Genomic DNA, 20168 nt, shown 5'->3' on the forward strand with positions numbered 1-20168 from the left:
AATAAATGCTTGGTATTCTCTGCAGTTTTTGTAAACAAACGGCAACTTTTAAGCCTTTTATACGCTCATTAATGAATTTCATGTGATCATTTGCATGTCTGAGTTGTGTCTATTTGTAAAATTGAGAGTCATACATGCAAAATGAATTCAAGTGTACTGCCGAGTGCTCATTTTCTGTGAACAGTGAGCGACATTTCTTAATTACGCTGAGTAACTTCATTTTACAAGATAATCTCTTAATGGAGTTTTCTGCCTTCCTGGCAGCCGACTGAACATTTTCATTAAGTCAATTTTGTGAGAGAAGAAGCACTTTTTGCTCTTCAATGCTTTCCACACAGGAGGTCTCGCCATCAATCATTGCTGCTAGGTTGCTAGCTCTGAAAGGAATGTGTTAGGAGTTGTGGGATCCTCCTAGGACAGATGTTTGCTTGTATTTTGTTGAAAGGGAAAGCCAAGTCAAATACTGTCTTGACAATATTATGTTCTATGCACCCCAACTACTGTAAACACGGCATTCTGATTAAAATTGCGTTTGTGAAATATGAATTAGGCAGCAAAATCGACCCGTTTTTATACATCTCAGGGAGCGGCCATTTTGCCACTTGCTGTTGACTGAAAATGACATCACAATGTCTAAGGGCTGAGGTAACGAGCAATCACGGCTCACCTGTTTTCTGAGTTTGGTCATGTGACGTTTGCAAGCTGAGCCCTTAAGGCCAGGGGTCTCAAACTCATTTTTGTTCCGGGCCACATCGTAGTTAGTACAACAAATTGATCGATACGTATTTCTGAAATCAGAAGCCAGTGAATAATTGTTCAACAATTTTTGGACGTATTTAAGGACAGATTGTTAACAAAATGCTTGTAAAAAAATGAAGACCATTTGCAAGAAATGCAAAGCTGACGCACATAAAATTATGTCGCGGGCCTAATTTGGTCTCTGGGCCTTGAGTTTGACATCTGTGGCTGTGCCTTTGGCACTGTGACGTCATTTTCAGTCAACAGCAAGTGGCAAAATGGCCGCTCCCTGAGATGGATAAAAACTGGTGCAAATTGTTGCTGCTTAATTCATATTCCAAACACAATATTAATAAGAATAACTGTGTTTAATCAAGTGAGGCCGCATAGAACATGCTATTGCCAAGAAAATGATTTACTTGACTTCCCCTTTAAGTCTGTTACTAACAGCGTTGGGAATAACGGCGTTTAAACTAACTGCGTTACGTAACTGCTTTTTTTTCATAAATGGACTAATCTAACTAATTATTCTCCCCATGTTTGAAACGCCGTTATCGTTATTGTATGAGAAATGCGTTACAATTTATTTATTCAATTCAAGGCTCTAAGTAAGCTTACAAGACTGTGTGGTGACCTCGTCACAATAAAAGTGTCTTGACAGCTGAAATGTAGAGTGACTTTTATTTTGGAGGTGCCGCAGGAAGCGTGTCATGACGTGACGGACGTGTCCTCCCCTTCTTCTTTCTGGACCTTAAGGCTTAGCATATTTTAGCATTTTAGCAAAGAGTCCACGTCCTCGCCTGGAACTGATTTGACAACTTTGGCAAGAGTGACATTAATAAAAAATAACAGTAGAAATTTGCCGAAAAACAGCCGCCATGAAGAGCGATTTGTTGATAATCATCTTCCACCAAGCACCATAATAGCGATAAAAATACCGGTAAGTCATAGCGACACGCTCGCCTAGTGTAATTAATAGCGCCAACAATTGTATTTCTCTTATTTCACGAGTGGTAAACATGTGAAAAGTGTTGAAAGAAATATGCTCACACTCATGGAGGCGATGGAGTGACATTTGTATGTGAATGATGCATGTTAAGCCTAGAATTGGGCAGTTTTCTGACGTAAATCAATCATTAAACAAGTCTTTATACATGTAGCATTATAAACTGAAGATATATCACCACACTCTCATATTTGAAAGTGTATAAAAGTATATGTTTTTCAGAGAGATCAAGTGATTCTGAGGAGTAAATATAGTTGTAGTTATGGCTATGATTTTGGCCGTGATAGCATTAAGCACTGTATATTTGAATAGCATTGGCAATTTCTTTTATCTATTATTGATCATTTTAGCCCGCAACAATCATAAAAAATGCCCGGGAAATCCTGGAGGGACTGTCTAGGACTGTCTACAAATTATCTATAGATGACATAGGTGCCACAAATCACCATCTATCCAGTATTTATTTGATTTGTATTATTATTCTGATTGCTGTAGTAACTGGCAGTGGTAGAACATACATCACCACTCCAAATTTAATGAATTATTATTATTATTATTATTATTATTATTGTATGATGTGTCATATTATGGAGTGAGGCATTTGTGTGACATAAATACTCACAAAAATAAATGAAAACACCCTATATAGCCTAGACGTAATTTGAATTATTTGTATAAAAATATAATAATAATAAAAAAAAAATTAAACATAAAAAAAAATGTGTTCGATATAAAACTTTTTTTTTTTTTAAGTAGTGAAAATAGTTACTTTGCCTGGTAACAAGTTACTTTTATTGTGAAGTAATTCAATTACTAACTCAGTTACTTTTTTAAGCAAGTAATGAGTAACGACAACTAATTACTTTTTTAAAGCAACGTTCCCAACACTGGTTACTAATAAATAAAATAAATAATTGTTAACCGCTTATGTTCGAATGTCCGCCGCAACAGTAAATAGAGAACCGAAGAATACAGCGCACCACCAAAGAAAACAAACTGAAAGAGGCAAAACTGACGAGGCAATCTGAAGACACAAACTGAAGGTTATTCCAACCAGAGGAGAAAATGCAAACCAAAGAGGACGCAAGTCAAGGAAGAAAAATCTAACTAAAGAAAATGCAAACTGAAAACGTGAATCATAAAATTGCCAACCAAAGAAAACAGCAAAGACACAAAAAAAAAAGAACTTAAACCACAGAAAACAAAACCTCATGATAACATGATGAGTCAAAGTAGAATATGTGACTTGAACAAGAAACAAACCAAGAAAATAACTCAAAGCAAAGAGAATACAAAATAAAGACATGTTAAAAAAAGAAAATAAACGTGAAGAAGATGCGATTTAGGCAGCCTTGAAGAAGACTCAAACCTGACACCAAAGAAGAAGACGCCATTTATACCCTCATGATTTGCTTTGGTGTCTATTTACATGGCAAAGCCGACAGCCACGGTGGCCTTCTGCGTGCTACTTACAGTTGAAGTCGGAGTTGATGGAGCTGCCGGCCAGGAGGCTGTTGACCGTAATCTGATAAATGATGTGCAGCAGCAGGAAGAACACACTGGTGAAACACAGTGACTGCAACAGACGCCCTGTGTAGCCTGGATAGAGGACAAAAACGTTGGTCACCATCAAACCACCGTAATCACTCTAAAAAAAACTTTTTTTTGAGGGGCGCACAAAATTCCAGGACTGGTGTAATAAAAGATTCATTTCAAATCCAAACGATGAGTTTGCCCTTTAAAGCAGTCCTCCCTAGAGACCAGCTCCTGGAAAGATTCTTCCAACATCCTACACCACCATCTTGATGTTGTCCATGTCTTCAAAACTGTTCTTGTAGATGATGAAAATATCACACAGGGCCAGGTTGGACGAGCAGGGGTGTTGCTCAGGCATAGAGATGTTCTTCTTGGCCAGGAACTGTCGGATGCTCATGCCATTATCATAGTGAAGCGGCCACGAGTCGTCCTGCCATATATGCCCATTCTTATCACACACTAAATCTAGAAAATGCCGCAGGACCCTCTTTGCTGGTTGATAGTGTGACCCAGAAGTCAAATACTGGAAGAGTAAAAACCGTAGTCTGTTTTTGCAATCTTTTGTGACACCAGTCCTGGATTTTTTTCTGGCACACCTCGTACTGTAACTAAAAAGAAGTGTTGCATGGCGTGCTAGTCAGCATGCCCCCTGTGGTGAAGATATGGAATATGTAGCGGTTAGTGGTCCCACTTAATGACCTTCCCCAGAGCCACATATTCTTCCCAAAGCTGCCCTCAAATACCAGAACGCTGCCACAGCTGCTGTGCACATGTAAGCCGTTTTATAGCGCACCGACAGGTATTTGGGGAAATCGTTGCTATGAGACTGCACGCAACATTCGAACTCCTTTGATGAAGATCCCGGGACTTGCTTTTGGTGTGAGCAGGTTTAAGTACTATTTAGTGTGCTGGTTCTGTGTGGAAACAAATCTCCATTGGTTCTTTCTACTTACCTTTATGACATTTTTAGTTCTCCCTGCTTCTCCTCCCTACGGGGAGCATCATTCAGTTTTTACAGTTCCCTGGCTCAGGTGAAGCGCTACTGGCCGGACCTTATCAAATCTGCTCAGACAGACCACAGCAAGCGCATTAAAACCTTGAGCAATTTGTGCTAATTTCCCTACGCGAGTCCTCAGGCGGCCGCAAAGAAAAAGAACGCTCGTAAACGAGGGAGCTATGAGGGAGTGTTTTGCCGCTTTCTGCGTGCAAACTGATGCAAAGGATCAACTTTGCTTTGGCTGTGGATCGGTTTTCCCCATTTTGGACAGCGGCTTTGCTTGCCTCACACTCATCTTGAGTTCATTTTTATTTTTACAACATGATTGAGACATCTTCCCATGAGAACCTTTGAGCGGTTTCCCAACAGAAGGCATTGTCTGGCTTAACAATCCCTGCTTGTTCCTAAGAATGATACAATCTTTTAGCATTATTTGAGCTTTTGAGGCATGATATTGTCACGTGTACAAGGATCTGTCAAGGGATCGAACCCGCGTCACAATCAAGTATCTCGTGTACGAGGGCAAATCCCTTCATTGTGGCTTGGGGGAGCATTTGAAGGATCGTTTTCCTCGACATGGCCTGCCCCTACTCTGCCTCTGATTGGCTCATCAAACCTCATGCCAAAAGTTAGCCAATCTAATCAGCGTAAGCAGTGGGTACCAGCCAATTAGAGGCAGAGGAGGGTAGGCCATGGCTGAACAGTGTACATCAGAGGGGATTGTATGGTCGGAAGTCGGACTTATCCCATTGTTTTTTCCCAGTTCCGACCTGAAAGCGTTCGAGGCAAAAGTAAGCAACCAAAATGGCGGATAGTGATTAATTGTTTTTTATTTTGGTCCTCACAACTCATTTTGACCTCCAGCAAACTTGCCTTCTCGCAATTTTGGGATTTCCGAGTTTAAGAAGATGTTCTCGTACACACTTTCTGGTTTGAAGTCGGAAAGTCCAACTTCCAACCATCATCGAATGCAGCATTAGAAGTGGGTATACTAAATACTGAGTGAAAAAAGAGAGGGTATACTCCATATACCATGGACTACACCACTGGCCATTGCTATTAAATTTCATGACATGAAATTTAAGGCAATCATCAAATTTCGCCCGCCATGCTCGACTCAGATGCTATGGTCAAAACTCGCAATTTAACATTGCCCATCGGTTAAGTGTAGATGTTTCAAATTGAGTAACAAATGGAGAAAATCCAAGGACAGGTTCACATTTAAAAAAGAAGACTTTGTGTGCGTCTTCAGATTTAGCTTGTATGTTGCAAATTTCATGTTGTTATGGGAAACTGGCGTTTGTGTAGTTAAGGCGAATTATCAAACTTTGTTGCCATGCTAAATCCGTACACAAAGAAAAAACTCCCATAAAACTCCCATACATTGCAATTTAGCGTAGTAATTTAAAGTTGTCCATTTTTCGAGTATATGTGGATCAAATTTTGGCAGCAATGGAGAAAATCTATAGGGCAAGTTCATCATTGGAGGACCCCCAGGAGATCCCGAAATATCCTTAAATTTGCTGTTTTAAACCCAAATGGCAGACTTACCATGTGTTTTCGAGCATTGGTTCGTGAGACTTTTGTTGTATGCCTACTAAATATCAATATGCTAAGAGAAACTGGGTTTTGAGGTAGGTTTTATGGTGAGTCACAATCTTTGCCGCCATGCTGCGCCCATACACAAAGACAAAAACTCTAATACCATGAAATTTAGTGTTGCCAATTCATCTAATATGTGTTGTTCAAATTTGTACAAAGTCTCTTGGGCAAGTCCACTTTGAAGGACACCTTCAAAATAGCCGCTTTAAACCTAAATGTTTGACTTTCTTTACGTCTTTGGATATGACATTTTTAGATACTTTTGTGGGTGTGGCCAGGATAGACACTGCTATAAAATCTCACAATATCAAGTGAAAACATGTGCTACCAAACCAAATCGGATTGAGCTCTCATATCGGATAATATTCGATTTATGCAGGTGTACCTAATGTTGTGTCCAACCCTAACATAACAGATGTGTTTCTAACTTCGGAATGGGATCGGTGAAAATTCCTCTTCACTGTCTCTTTAACTATTGATGAGCATGTAAGTGGTCCACTCTGGCTGCGCTGCTCGACTTCCTGGTTGTTATTTCAGCTGGAGACGCTCTGGACACTGCCCCGAGATGTCTTTATATATTATTGAGAGCCGCGGGTGCTTTCTTCCGTGTTAAGAGGTGTTCTGCTTGGCCACCGCAGTCCAAACCGCCGTGCAGAATAAACCTCAGCGGTCGTTTTAAATTCATAGGAGTTAAACTTTAAGGAACGTTTGAGTTAAACGGCATAAGGAATGACAACCATTACCGTTAATAATCTTCTACACACATTCAATAAAACCTCAACACAGTCCTGGCAATTAAAGCCAAAAAAGCTTTTACGCTAGTTTTTTTTCTTCATAACTACAATCCAAAACAAGTCATTCACGCTTGGATTTTTTTTTTTGGTAGTGTACAATGTTCCTTCTTCCCAAATTGGATTAATGCAGGATCGATGATGGATCATTTTTATGATTACAGCCACAGCACTAAGCAATATTAACTTTCCGCAAATGAAATATGGGCCTAATTTATCGCCTGAGCAAAGGCTTGGTGTTACAATGCAGGGAAAACAAGAGTCACAGACGTCTGCTAAGGTCAAACAATCATAATTTGGATCTGCAGCTTCATAGATGCGAGGGGTGTAACAGTACTAGTTAAGGTTTCAATAACCACTAATACTGGCTGTCACTGGTAAGGGTGAGGGAAATTCTAAGCAGGGCACTATTTGATTGGCTGCTTGCAGAGTTAATTGGAAAGGATCACTGTCTAACATACAATTCCGTTGTATTTAACTTCTCCGTTGAAGCATTTAGTCTTTATAAAATTTTGTTTTTAAACATTTAACTTTTATTGGTACCTTTTTTTTGTAGAGTTAAGTTTGAGAACTACTGGGCTACTGGAATGCTAATCGTCACTAAAGATGAACTCATCCTCCTTAAGGCACTTGTCTCTATACTGTTCGTGTAATGGAAATGTTATAAGTCATATTAACCGTTTTGAAAAACAAATTGTTGGAGAGTTAGTTTGTGGAGGAGGGGGGGGGGTCTTACCCTGCATGGTGGTGCACGTGGGCTCGGGGAAGAGGGGAATAAGCAGAAGGTAGATGAGGTAGATCAAGGACAGGACGTTGTACCTGAAGAGACAAGCTGAGGACACAAAATAGGACAGTGTTGATTATGTAGTAGTCATATGATGATAAGCTACTCCTAACCTTTATGTAGCAACATGACAGGATTTGAGAATTTTTTTTAATCTGTAGCAAGAATTTAAAAAAAAAACAGACCAAAAATGACGGTCATGTTTCAAATGTTATCAATAACAGGTTAGATCGATTCACAGAAAAACATAAAATACTTTCTGATAGTAGGTATGGATTTAGAACAAAACGGCCAACTGCACTAGCTTTAACAGAACTTACTGAAGGAATTACTGATTCCATCGATAAAAAGAAACTTACAATAGGACTGTTCGTTGAGCTACAAAACGTATTTGATACTATAAACCATGATATATTGATTAGTAAATTGGAGCGTTATGATATTAGGGATACAGCCTTGAATTGGATCAGAAGTTATTTACAAGAAAGACAACAGTTCGTGGAGTATGGGGAATTAAAATCAAAATGTTTGAACATGATATGCGGTGTCCCCCAGGGGTCAGTGTTGGGGCCAAAACTGTTTTTATTGTATATTAATGATTTATCTCTGTCTCATTTATTGAAGTTTGTGTTATTTGCAGATGGCACAACTATTTTAGTTTCTGGTGAGAGAAAAAAATGCAGCTTATTTTGGATACAATTAGCTCTGAATTTAGGAAAGTAAAAACATGACTTGATAAAAACACGTTATCAATCAATTTAAACAAGACGAAATTAGTTGTGTTTGATAATGTTAAAATAGAGAACTGTGCAAGATTACGAATTGAAGGTGTAGATATAGAAAGAGTAATTGTTGATAATAAAATCAGCTGGAAACCACACATTAAATATATTGGATGCAAGCTTTCCAAAAGCATCTCCGTTCTTACAAAAGTCAAACATTTGTTCAACCAGAAATCATTACACATTTTGTACTGCTCTCGAGTATTATCATATTTAAATTATTGTTCAGAAGTTTGGGGAAACACTTACAAGACATCATTACAACCTCCGTTTCTGTTGCAAAAAAAGAGCTAAAAGAGCAGTCCATATAGTAGGATGTCTCTACCACACCAATACACTGTTTATACAATCTAAAACTGTCAAATTATTTGATCTTGTGGAATTCAATACTGTACAATTGGTGTATAGAGCTAGACATAATTTACTGCCGGGCAATATTGAAAATATGTTCTCAGAGAGACAGGGAGGTTATGGTGTGAGGGGAACTCATAACTTAAAGACAAAGTATTCAAGAACAACACTAAAGACTTTTTGTACATCTGTAGGTGGAGTGAAAATTTGGAACTGGCTGAGAACTGATTTACAACAAACATAGACCAGTTCAAAAGGAAATACAAAATCAACATTTTTTTAAAGTATAGGGAAGAAAAAGTGCTTTTCAATGAATTATTATTATTGTATTACTATTAGTATTGTTGCTATTGATAAGGAAAAATATATATGCATATGTAAAAGTATGACAATATATGCATAAGGTTCAATGTGTTCACTATTAATAATTACTATAATAACCTTTGTTTTTGTTTTTCCCTGAATGTATTTGTTATATAGTATTTCACAGGCATTTGAAGTGCTTTTTGTAGAAAATTCCACTAAGATGGCGGTTGCTTCTTACGCTGTTACTTTAAGGCATTAAATGATCTGACTCCATCTTATCTGTCTGAACTACTCACTCCATACATTCCACCACGGCCCCTTCCTCTTCAAATTCACACCATCTTGTCATCCCTTTAGTCAATAAAAAGTCCGCTGGCTGTAGGGCTTTCTCCTACCGCCATGAAATCATCTCCCACTCAATGTTAAAGAAGCTATCTCCACTGCAATTTTTCAATTCTGTCTTAAAACATACGTTTTTACTCAGTACTTTGGCACGGTTTAGTCTGTTTCTTCTTTTTTATTACCTGATTTCATTGTGATGTTTTTTAATTGTGTGTGATTTTTATTGTAAAGTGTACTGGGACCATGTTCGATAATGATTTTGCTCTTTAAATAAATAACTGATTGACTGACTGGTTGATACTCTAATGTTAGCGTGTGTGTTCATTTCCTTGTCATTTCAAGCCATGTATCCCAAGGAAGCTTTCTAGCAAAATGGAGGTTGTGAGTATAATGCTAAAGTTAGCGTGTGTATTCATTTTCATGCCATTGATAGTCATGCATCCCAAGAAAGTGGAGCACGTCAAAAAAGAGGGTAGTGTGAAGTATAATGCTAAGTTAACGTTAGCATGTGTGTTCACCATGTATCCTAGTGGTGACTGTGGCATAAAATCCTACACTATGGTTAGCGCGAGCGTTCTTTTTTGTTGTTGTCATTTATCAGATATAGGGGAAAAAGTTCCGTAATAATCTTTATTTTATTTTATTGGACGCATTAGAAAGCGCATTAGTCAGCCAGTAAAGCCATTTCCTGTTTTGTGAGAAGAATGCATCCCTACAAATGACACATGCGTACTTTAGAGCAACTTGTTCAAACACTTAAGTGCAAACTTGCACTTCAAGTACAGTATGGATGCATTGATTGATTGGAAGCATGCCCCGGCTCACGGCATCGGCCGTTAGATGGTCACAAAACAAAAGCAGCATGAGCAAAGCGTTGCGTCATTTTTGGCCGCTAACCCCCACCCCCATTCGAAGCACGCAGCAAAATTCCCCACCTCATCCTGTTTGTTGCAAGCGCGCCTCACTCCAGAATTAAGGTGTGATTTTTTTTTAATTAACTGTAATTGTTTCATTTTATCTGACAGTTCTGACATTGCAAAAATTGCATTTTTTTTATTGTTAAGGTAAGTCATGGAAACATAGTGGCCTTTAAAGGGATAAAATCATATTTTGGAAAGTTTTTAATTTGAGTTTTTTGTGTGTGTTCTTTTACGTGAAAAAAAAATGGCCTCATGTTTCAATACAAATATAAACATTTACAAACAATATGTAAGACCCGTACTTTTAAATGTACAGATTGATAGAATTTGACCATTTCCTGCCTTTTTTTTTTTGCAACATTTTGGCAATTTGGATCTCAAGTATCGTTTATTAGTTGCCTATTGAAAATGTGTCAGTTAGCAAGCAGTTACGAATTTTAAGTGGCACCACCCACGACTTGGCAGCTAAACTGGGTGAAGTGTTGCCATTTTCAAGCCACGGCGGGATTACACCATCTGAAACCCTATAGGTCAAAGCCAAAAGGTAATACATTTTGTTGAATACAGTTTAGCATTAGTTAACAGCCTTTCGTAGTAAAAAAAAAAAAGTACTGTACTTGCTTTATGAAGTTGTCAATGTTGTGTTTAGTGATGTGTCCACTGCAAAATGTGCCACACACACACATTTTTTTACATCACGGCAGTGTTAATCGAATAAAACAATGGTAACTGTTTTGAACAGTGAAAAAAAAAGTATAATATGTCTACTTTAAAAGTCATACAACCTTGCTTGAACTTATTGAACCAAGCCCCCCTCCCTTTTGACACAAATGCCATTTTTCTGGAGGTATGTGCCAAGTCCTCTCAGATTCTCTCTTTGTGCTCTAAAATCAACAAGCACGTCATTAACAAGCCTAAAAGAAATTACACTAGACTGCTAAAAAATGCTGCTTTTATTTATCTTTGCGCAGTCAAAGGTCCCATTCACCAACATTTGCTTTGGCTCCCCTTACTGCGCCACATAAGTGCTCTCACACTGAAAGCCTAATCTAATTATTAAGTATATACAGTACGTAAGCCCGCTGCTAAATGTAAAAAAAAAAATCAAAAGTATCGGCAGCCTAGCGGTTTGAAGTATTTATCTGCAGACGCTTGACCACATGGTTCCCGTCTGCTTTTGGTGACTCACCGCCCGAGGATCCATAAAAAATAATAATAAGCGCCTTTTGTTTTCACATATCATGTGTAGCAAAAAAGTTGAATCGGCCTTTTGTCTCGTCTCGCCTTTTAAAGAGCCACCAAAGCTGCCACGAAACCACAAAGAAGGCAGAGTTTGGGCCCAGAAATATAAACGGATGTTAAGGAGGCGCAGCGTAGCACCGCGGGCGATAAGTGAGGAATTCTAAACCAGCTAAAGACTTCTTTTTTTTTAACATAAGCATATCAAGTCACTCTTGCACAGAGTTCAACTTCAAATTCGTCCATGATAGACTTAAACAACATACAGAAACTGATTTTAGCAGTTGTCCATCAAATAGATGATTTATTCAGGTCAACTTTTGTCTGTGCTTCTTGAAAAGGGAGTTTGCAGTTAAAAAAAAACCTTCTTGTCATTTATGTTACAACTGTCTGAGTGACTTGACAGTAGAATATTAAATTATTATTATTATTATTATTATTATAGAATAACCTTATCAGAGAGTCGTGACCGAGGGGTCTTGTCAATCATTTGTCGTGCACACGCGGGCACACGTCAAAGACTTTGCGTGTCGTTGGGGACACTAGGCAGCCTCGGTTTCCTTGGCCGGATTATTTACCATAATCGATAAAGCGATGGCGTTTGCCAAGGCTAATGGAAATCCTAACAAATTAAATTAAATTTGCCTCCAGTTAGCAACAAAAGTTTAAAAGAAGGAATTGGCTAAGAACGGCTTGGTTACTGCGCAGGTTCTTAAATTGCACGTTCACTTTAGTGAGGTTACGTTCAAACCTTGCTAGCAGTTTGACACCTGCAAACTCCACCTTCATAGCATCACGTTCAGCGGTCCTGCTGAGGTGGCTGATGCTAATTATAGCAACACTGCTATTTAAACAACTCCAACATATGTTGTTTTAAAAGCGTGCTATAATCAGGAGTCATACTTTGTACTTTCCTGAGCGATGAATACTAGTGAGCTAGTTCCCCTTAATCGGCTTTAACAATTAAAATGAGTTGTGCATTTGTTGTTACACTGCTGCGTGTCATGCTATTGTGGCTAATGCTAACTAGCGACTAAAAGTTCAAGCTTTTAATAGGCTAATACAAAAGTAAACGTGAGTCATGCTATTGTTGTTTGTCAATATTAAATTATAAAGTTGTGCTAATGTGGCTAATGCTAGCAACTAAATTGTTAATCAATTTTAACAGTAAACGTGAGTCATGATTTTGTTTGTCCTGTTTACATTAAAAACCGTAAAAAAATATATTAAAAAATTGCGACTTGTGCTAATGTGGCTGATGCTAACAAGCAACTAAAAGGTTGAGTGGCGAGTACTATCAAGCTAGTTTGCTTTTGATAAACTTTCAAACAAATGTGAGCCATGATTTTGTTTGACCTGCTTACACTAAAAAACGTTGTTTTTTTAAACACACAAAATTGCGAGTTGTGCTAATGTGGCTGATGCTAACAAGCAACTAAAAGGCTGAGTGGCGAGTACTAGCAAGCTAGTTTGCTTTTGATAAACTTTCAAACAAATGTGAGTCATGTTTTTGTTGTTCACTCTGCTTAAATAATTAAGTTTGCAAGTCGTGCTAATGTGTGCAAACTGGCCATTAAAAGGTCAATCACTGTGTAGACTAAAGAGATGTACTTTTCCTTTAACGATGGCGAGTATTGAGCTAATATGAGATGAGATGACAACACCTTTTCTTTAGTGGGTAATGCAATAAGAATGGTAAAAAAAAAAAAAAAGCAAGACATCGTCATCATGATATGTATTTTAGTAACCATCTACGTGTGTAACAGTACACTGGCGCTAAACAGCTGTGACAGGTGTTGTTTGGGTGTTGTACACGTTGTGTACACAAGAACTATGCGGCTGTGAGCTTTCAAAAGAGGTGATGTGAGATGGCCGTCAGGGAGGCCGGGGTGTTAAAAAAAGCAACTACGCAATGTGAGCGAGGATGTGCAGTGCGTGGTGGCGGATGGGAAGGAAGTGGCAGGTGTTTGAGTCCCAGAAAGAAAAACATCTGCTGCAGTCTGTCGTCACTCCAAGAGACTTTGGTCACTTTTTAGCCCTTGGCGGCACTAAACACTGAGAAGCCATTCCATTTTCTTGTTGTTTTTTTTTTCATACATAAATATTTTGACAGTGACCGGGTTTTTGTGATTTAGCCTTTGTACAGCTCAGCATCATTGATTTGAGTTAAAACGATCAGGATGTGAATCATTGAAGTGTAGATTTTCAGCTTCAATTTCGGATGTACTTGCATGAAAAGGACATTTACCCTTTAGCAATTACAGACGTTTTATGTCAACCTGATAGGGTTAGGGGTAAAGGTTTCCGGTTAGGACAGTGAATTTACCTAATGACTGTCCCAAACTGGCAAACACCTTGATAGATTATCCGGCCAGCCCGAGAGGCGTCTACCGTTAAGTGCAGGGGTGGGCACACTCGGTCCTCGGGGCCGGAGTCCTGCAGGTTTTGGATGTTTCCCTTCTCCAACACAGCTGATATGTGATCAGCTCATCAAGCTCTTCATAAGCCTGATAACGGTCCTGTTGATTGGAATCAGCTTGTGTTGGAAGAGGGGAAACCTCCAAAACCGGCAAGGGCCGAGTTTGCCCACCCCTGGTTTAGTGTAATAAACGTGTCTATGCATAGAGCCCTTTCAAATGCTCCTATCTCTTAGTGACGAGGAGCCACTACTGCACATGCGAAACATTTTCTGCTCCAGACTGACAAATCAGAAACCACAGGTGACCGTGACAAGTTTTTTCATCCTAACAGATATAATATTAACCCTTTCTCATCTAAAAATAGATCATATACATATATTTCTAAATATTTATATTTTTTAGATTTTCTTGGTGAGTAGTGGGCAACGCTGTCTAATACTGCCGTTTTAATAAATGTTTGATAATATACTTTATACACCAGATCAGAACATGCAAAAGAGCCTGTTATTCACATGCTGTCTCTCTCTCTTTCTCTTTCTCTCTCACTCTCTTTTTTTCTCTCTCTCTCGCTCTCTCTCTCTCTGTGTCTGTCTGTCTGTCTGTCTCTCTGTCTCTCTATCTCTCTCTTTCTCTTTCTCTTTCTCTCTCTCTCTCTCTCTCTCTCTCTTGTGGCCACCAAGAGCATAGTATAAATGTAGCCTTAGTGTAAGAAAGAAGGGGATGGGTGTTGGGTATGGTTAAGACAAGTTACTTCTCCAACTGTAATACTCTAATGCTACTAACTGCTAGTAGTCGAATTAAGGTTGGGTTATGGGTTGAAGTTAGTCAAAAAAAATGCACAAAGAAGAAGGGAATAAAAACATAGAAGCCACTCCAGTCACATTTTGGGGGGACATTTATTTTACAAAATCCAAGACCAAGAACAGCACAGCTGGGATGGACTCCAATCTAAAATCCTCCTTCCCTAATCGTGCTGATGATGGCAACCAACGAGGTCCAGTTGGATTCGAGACTTCCGCTCGATAAACTACGATAAAGTTTTTAATTTTGGTTTAAAATGTCTTACCTTCATTAGAATCCCGCGTTGCATTGTGGCCAAATCTTGATCAGTTATTGCGCCTTTTGTTCTACCGTTGGCCACAATGCGACATGCGATTCTAGTTAAGATAAGCCATTCTAAAAAGAAAATAAATGTTTTTCTGTGGTTAGAAGCAGCCACCCGTAGCGCGTTTGCTGCCGTTAACATGATTTAAGGAACAAGAACTTAGGTGCTGCCTCTCTAAACTCTAATTTCAATATATACAAGTGGCTTATATATATATATATATTAAAAAATACGGTACTACTACTATGCCTATTGACTGACATTTGCCCGACGACATCATCGCCGTCTGCCGCCACCCGCCATCCTATACATTTCACTTTACATTTCCTCCCGCTTCCTGTCGGCGGCGACGGACGGGAGTGCTCGTTTTGCACTCCCGAAAAGCCATAAATTATTAAAAAGGAATGCTTACGATAAAAGGCAAGTCAATTCTCTCACTGGCAAGCCGCATTATTAATTCATGCTGTTAAAACGGCTTTCCACCAATTAATGGAGCCCATGCATGACCTCGCAATGGCTTCTGGAAATAACGATGCGGTGGTGATGTGCTTGTGCATTACAGCGAGGATTACACTCTTAAAAAAAAAAGAAAAGGAATACAGACTCGGACCTCAGTGACTTCCTTACACATTTGTGGCCTGACCACAAAATGGCCGCTTAAATACCCGAAAAGTAAACACCACTTCATTGAGGCCGGCATCACAACGTGACCACACCTCAATTGAACCACTTAATGAAGAGCAAGCCTCCGTGTGGATCTTGAAACAGTCACGCCTACAAAATTGTACAATATGCCAAACATACATATACAGGTTTAACTCCACAAGTATGTTTTGCTTTTGTGGTGGCAATAAGGATGTGTGATTATAACCATAGAACAGGAAATGCACCACGAGTAGCAATTAAAGGGAAAGCTGTTTTACTTAATTTTACTTTTGTTATCCAGAAATCCTTTATTTCAAAATCAAAATTTTTAAAAACCATACTTGTAAAGTATGTAAAATCAATTATTTGATTAGATCCAGAAATACAACTAAAATGTCACGAGGTGACAATACAAATCCACAAACACCAATCCTGCTCACTCTCATTACGTGTCTGACTTCAAATACTAAGTAGTGTTACTTTATTTAATTTTACTTGTTTTTTACCTACACAGTGTTTAACAGTTAATAACTAAAAACTATCATGTCAAATATAATAAATGTTAAAATCTTATATAAAATACAACTATAGAATCAATATAAACATTTTTATATTTCAATTTTAAAAACATATATTTATTTAATTTGAGTAAATATGAAGCAAACGGCTTCCTGTCCCTTTCTGCATTACATGGAAAGGCAGAGCAGTTATTGTGCAGTAGATTACAATATAATATAAAATAAGTTAAAAAAAAAAAATTAATTTAACAAACTATCAAATACATCTAAAAATTAAAAATACTCATTAATCGGAAAGAACAGTCTTACTTTGTTTCTTTTTTTAAATTACTTCCACGAACATCCATAAATCACCTCCACAAACGGCTTCCTGTCCCCCATTAACGAGTCTGTCAGGCATCTTGAAATGCTGAGCAGTTTTATTTCATTTTTGTTGTTTTATACAGTAACTAACTTGCATGACTTATATTAGGTACTGTGAGCGTGCAATAAAAGCTTCTTTATTCGCGAATGATTCGCGATGAGATTGTGAAGGATTTTACATTTGCAGTCATGTAAGGCTTCGGTAAATGCTGATGTAAATAAACACGCATCAATCCACGACGTACGACTTCATGGAATTTTCAACATAAGGTCGAACCCTGTTGACAGATTTAGAGCCTTGACACTGTGTGCTTTTTAATGGCCGTCACTTTCATGTCAAAAAGTAGCAAAGGTCTTTTTCCACAAACAGCCCGGAAGGCGACATTACTCCTTAAAGTGGCTAATTTAACTTATCGTAAATATTGTGACTGCAACTGGGTGGAAGGTACAGCAAACATTTGGGATGGAAAGCGTTTAAAAACCAATACGTTTCTTTGCAGTTGTCATTTTTAAGGTGCGTTCACATGCCCACTGTCAGATCAGATTTAGCTGAGGTTAGTTAATAAAGTAAATCATGTAAATAATGATCACATTCATGTGTATAGAACACATTTTGTTTGTACGCCGGATGTTATTGATGAGCCAAGTGGACCCGATTCTTTAACACGGGTCACGACATCAACAAATGCATGTTGGTGTGTTTGATTGCTGTTCTCACGTTGGCCTCAAAAGACATCAATCACCAAAGAGTAGGAATTGTGATATCAAAACGCTGCTATATATTGTGGTTTTAAGAAAACTCGGGAGATACATTTAATGCCCGCCGCAAACCGAGTGAGCGATGCAGCCGAATGCGCGTAACCGCCCTGCAACTACTTTTCATGACTGGCTGACCCATCAACCTCTAATTTTGTTGCGAAGTAACATTTGAATCGCAGGTGAACAGCGTCGCAACAATATACCTCAGTGGGAACAAAGCAAGATACAGATACAGTATGTATACATTGTGTTTTGTGATCATCCTTAACTTTATTATCAATATATAATCATATGTTATTCCCATACTTCAAACTTCCCACTTTTTTGGCATCTATCTACTTCCACATAATTCATCCGATTCTCCTCATTCCAATTTTAACATATTCCAAAAATTCACGCCATTCTAGGGTGTATTTTTCTTATTCCTAATATTTACGCCTTACCCTCAAATCCCGATTTTGTACCCTATTTTTCTCCATTTATTCTTAATGGGAGATTCTACATTTCACATTTACTTCCACATTTTTCATCCCATTCACTTCATTCCAACTCCAATATATTCCACCAATTCACACCAAGAGCGCTTCCATTTCTTTCAGTATCAAAATTCACGCCTTCCCACAATTCCCCATTTTGTACCTTCCTTTTCTCTACTCATTCTTAATGGGAGATTCTACATTTCATATATACTTCCACATAATTCATCCGATTCTCCTCATTCCAATTTTAACATATTCCAAAAATTCACGCCTTACCCACAATTCCCGATTTTGTACCCTATTTTTCCCCAATTATTCTTAACGAGAGATTCTACATTTCACATTTACTTCCACATTTTTCATCCCATTCACTTCATTCCAACTTCAATATAATCCACCAATTCACGCCATGAGCGCTTCCATCTATTCCACAGGTTCTCATTTAGTCTTACAGCCATTACACGCAATTTTTCCAGAAATTGCATTTTCTAGTTTCATATGTACCTGTGGCGGAGAAGCGAAGTGTGGAGAGCCTGTCACCAAACTACACAAGTGCACTCAAAGAATGAGGCTATCGTTGCCAAGAGCCTCTCAAACATCCACACTTTCTATTTTATTGTCGCCAATTTCCTCTCTTTGTATTGTTATGGTTACCGCAACCAGGGTAAATCGATTCGTTATTGACAATCGCACAATGTCGTTTGTGGTTCAATAAAAAAATAATAATATTGTACACTACATGTGGGGCCTAAAAACCCGGGGAACACCAGGGGTTCCGGTTTTTCAGTTTCAGTGAGTTATGTCAATCGTCTGGTGTGCGGGTAAAAGTTGCAGACTGTATTTACTTTTTCCAGTCGTGATCGGCTGTGTCGCTAAGTGTGTGGCGGGCGCACTTAGCCAAATGTCGCCTTCAAGGCAGCTGGGGAAAAGGTCACTTTTGTTTTTTTGAATCATATGAATCAACGTAAGTGGCTTCGCTAAAAGTACTTTTCCCGAAGAGCCTTCAATGTTGCGTTCAAGGCAGCTGAGGGGAAACATTACTTTAATTTTTCATTAATACGTGTCAGCTGCTATGTTCAAGGTAATCTTACTTTAAAGTAACCTTCATAAACTCAGAAATCTGACCTCTAGTTGTATTTATTTCTATGTGTACCCTACTTTTTTTATTTATGTTTTGCTGTTATTTATGCCATAAACTCGTGTCAATAACTGTGCCGCTCTCTGCTCCTTTAATTGCCCCGTGCGAATAAATAAAGTTTTCGACAACTCAATGAGGAGAAGCTTGTGCCTCAGTTAAAATGTTGCATTCAAGGAATCTAGGAGAAATGTAATTTCTCTTTTTTACATTGCTATAACTTAGTTTTGAGTCGATACAGCCACAGTTAAGTGGCTATGGTAAAGGAAATTTTCCCCATCAAGCCATGAAGGAAACATTTTGAGGAAGATTTAGTTGAAAGGTTGCCTTAACGTTCATTTTATTGATAATAATCAAGTGAACCGGTTAAGACAGCTAAAACTCATTTTCATCAGTAGCCATAAGGCAACGTTTGCGTACTGAACTGTAGTTTAGATGCTGCCTTCGCTGAAACTAGGGGAAATTGTACTTTTTGTTTACATTTCTATGACTGTAAAGTACGTTCAAGTTGATATTGTAAACATTTTATCGGCGTGTTTAGCGGAAGTGGGGTGTAAACAAGTGAATGACGTAATCCGTTACCCATCTCCAGTCTAAAATGGAAAGGCGACGTAATAAAAAAAAAGAATTAAAAACTCACCGGCTGCGAGGCAGGCGGGCAACAACAGCCTGAAGACCAGCCCGCACACCACCTCCGAGGCCATGGCGCCTCTGGGCAGCTACAAGAAACTCTCTCTCGCTCTTTTTCTCGGTCGTTAGAGTCTCCCTCTCATCCCCTTCCAAAAAAGTTTCTCAAATCCCGGTTGTCACGGGTGTGCGCGCCTCCCCATCAGTCGGCTGTGGCCGAACGAGACACCTGAGCGGCGGCTTGTCCAAGGCGACGAGAGGGAGGCCACTAACGGGCTTCATTATCACCATCCACACCCGGCAGCTCATAGCCGAAAAGACACCTTTTTTTCGGGCGATGCGTTCAAGTCATGTTCGCCACTCAGGTGGGCAAGCGGTCGCGTGTTGCCGAAAAGAAGCAACAGGTCGTCACGTAGTAACAAAGCTTCTTTGTAGAGGAGTCCAAGTGTAATTGTTTTAATTTCCCCACACTTTGTTGAGGTCCACCTCTCTTCGCTGTGCCTCCTTGGGTGGATTTAACACTTTTGAGTGGGACTGGGCGCGCGCGTGGGCTGTGCTAGCCTTATCGGGAAGGCAACTTGTGATTGGCATATAAACCTGCCAATCAAAAGGCTTCCTCTAGTTTTGAGACTCCACCCTCAAATGATGATTGGCGGGGGGAGGAAGGGGGCTACCTCCACGAACACTTGTAGCACAATATTAGCAGCGACGTCACTAAAAATG

At 39.0% G+C, this 20168-nt stretch overlaps 1 protein-coding gene across 2 annotated transcripts in view; it reads right to left on the minus strand.

Moving 5' to 3' along the window:
* piezo2b (piezo-type mechanosensitive ion channel component 2b) overlaps positions 1 to 19954 on the minus strand; it is an 84238-nt gene extending 64284 nt beyond the window's left edge. For both annotated transcript variants that reach the window (XM_086075865.1, XM_086075855.1), the window contains exons 1-3: positions 19459 to 19954; positions 7407 to 7502; positions 3218 to 3343 (exon numbers count right to left, since the gene is read on the minus strand). In XM_086075865.1, the coding sequence (XP_085931991.1) occupies positions 3218 to 3343; positions 7407 to 7502; positions 19459 to 19522 (286 nt within the window). In that variant the 5' untranslated portion in view covers positions 19523 to 19954. The remainder of the gene's footprint in view (positions 1 to 3217; positions 3344 to 7406; positions 7503 to 19458) is intronic.
* Positions 19955 to 20168: the final 214 nt, after the last annotated feature.

Source organism: Leptonotus elevatus, chromosome 1, assembly GCF_054856555.1.
Source record: "Leptonotus elevatus isolate MCC_2025b chromosome 1, RoL_Lele_1.0, whole genome shotgun sequence".
Classification (NCBI taxonomy): Eukaryota; Metazoa; Chordata; class Actinopteri; order Syngnathiformes; family Syngnathidae; genus Leptonotus; species Leptonotus elevatus.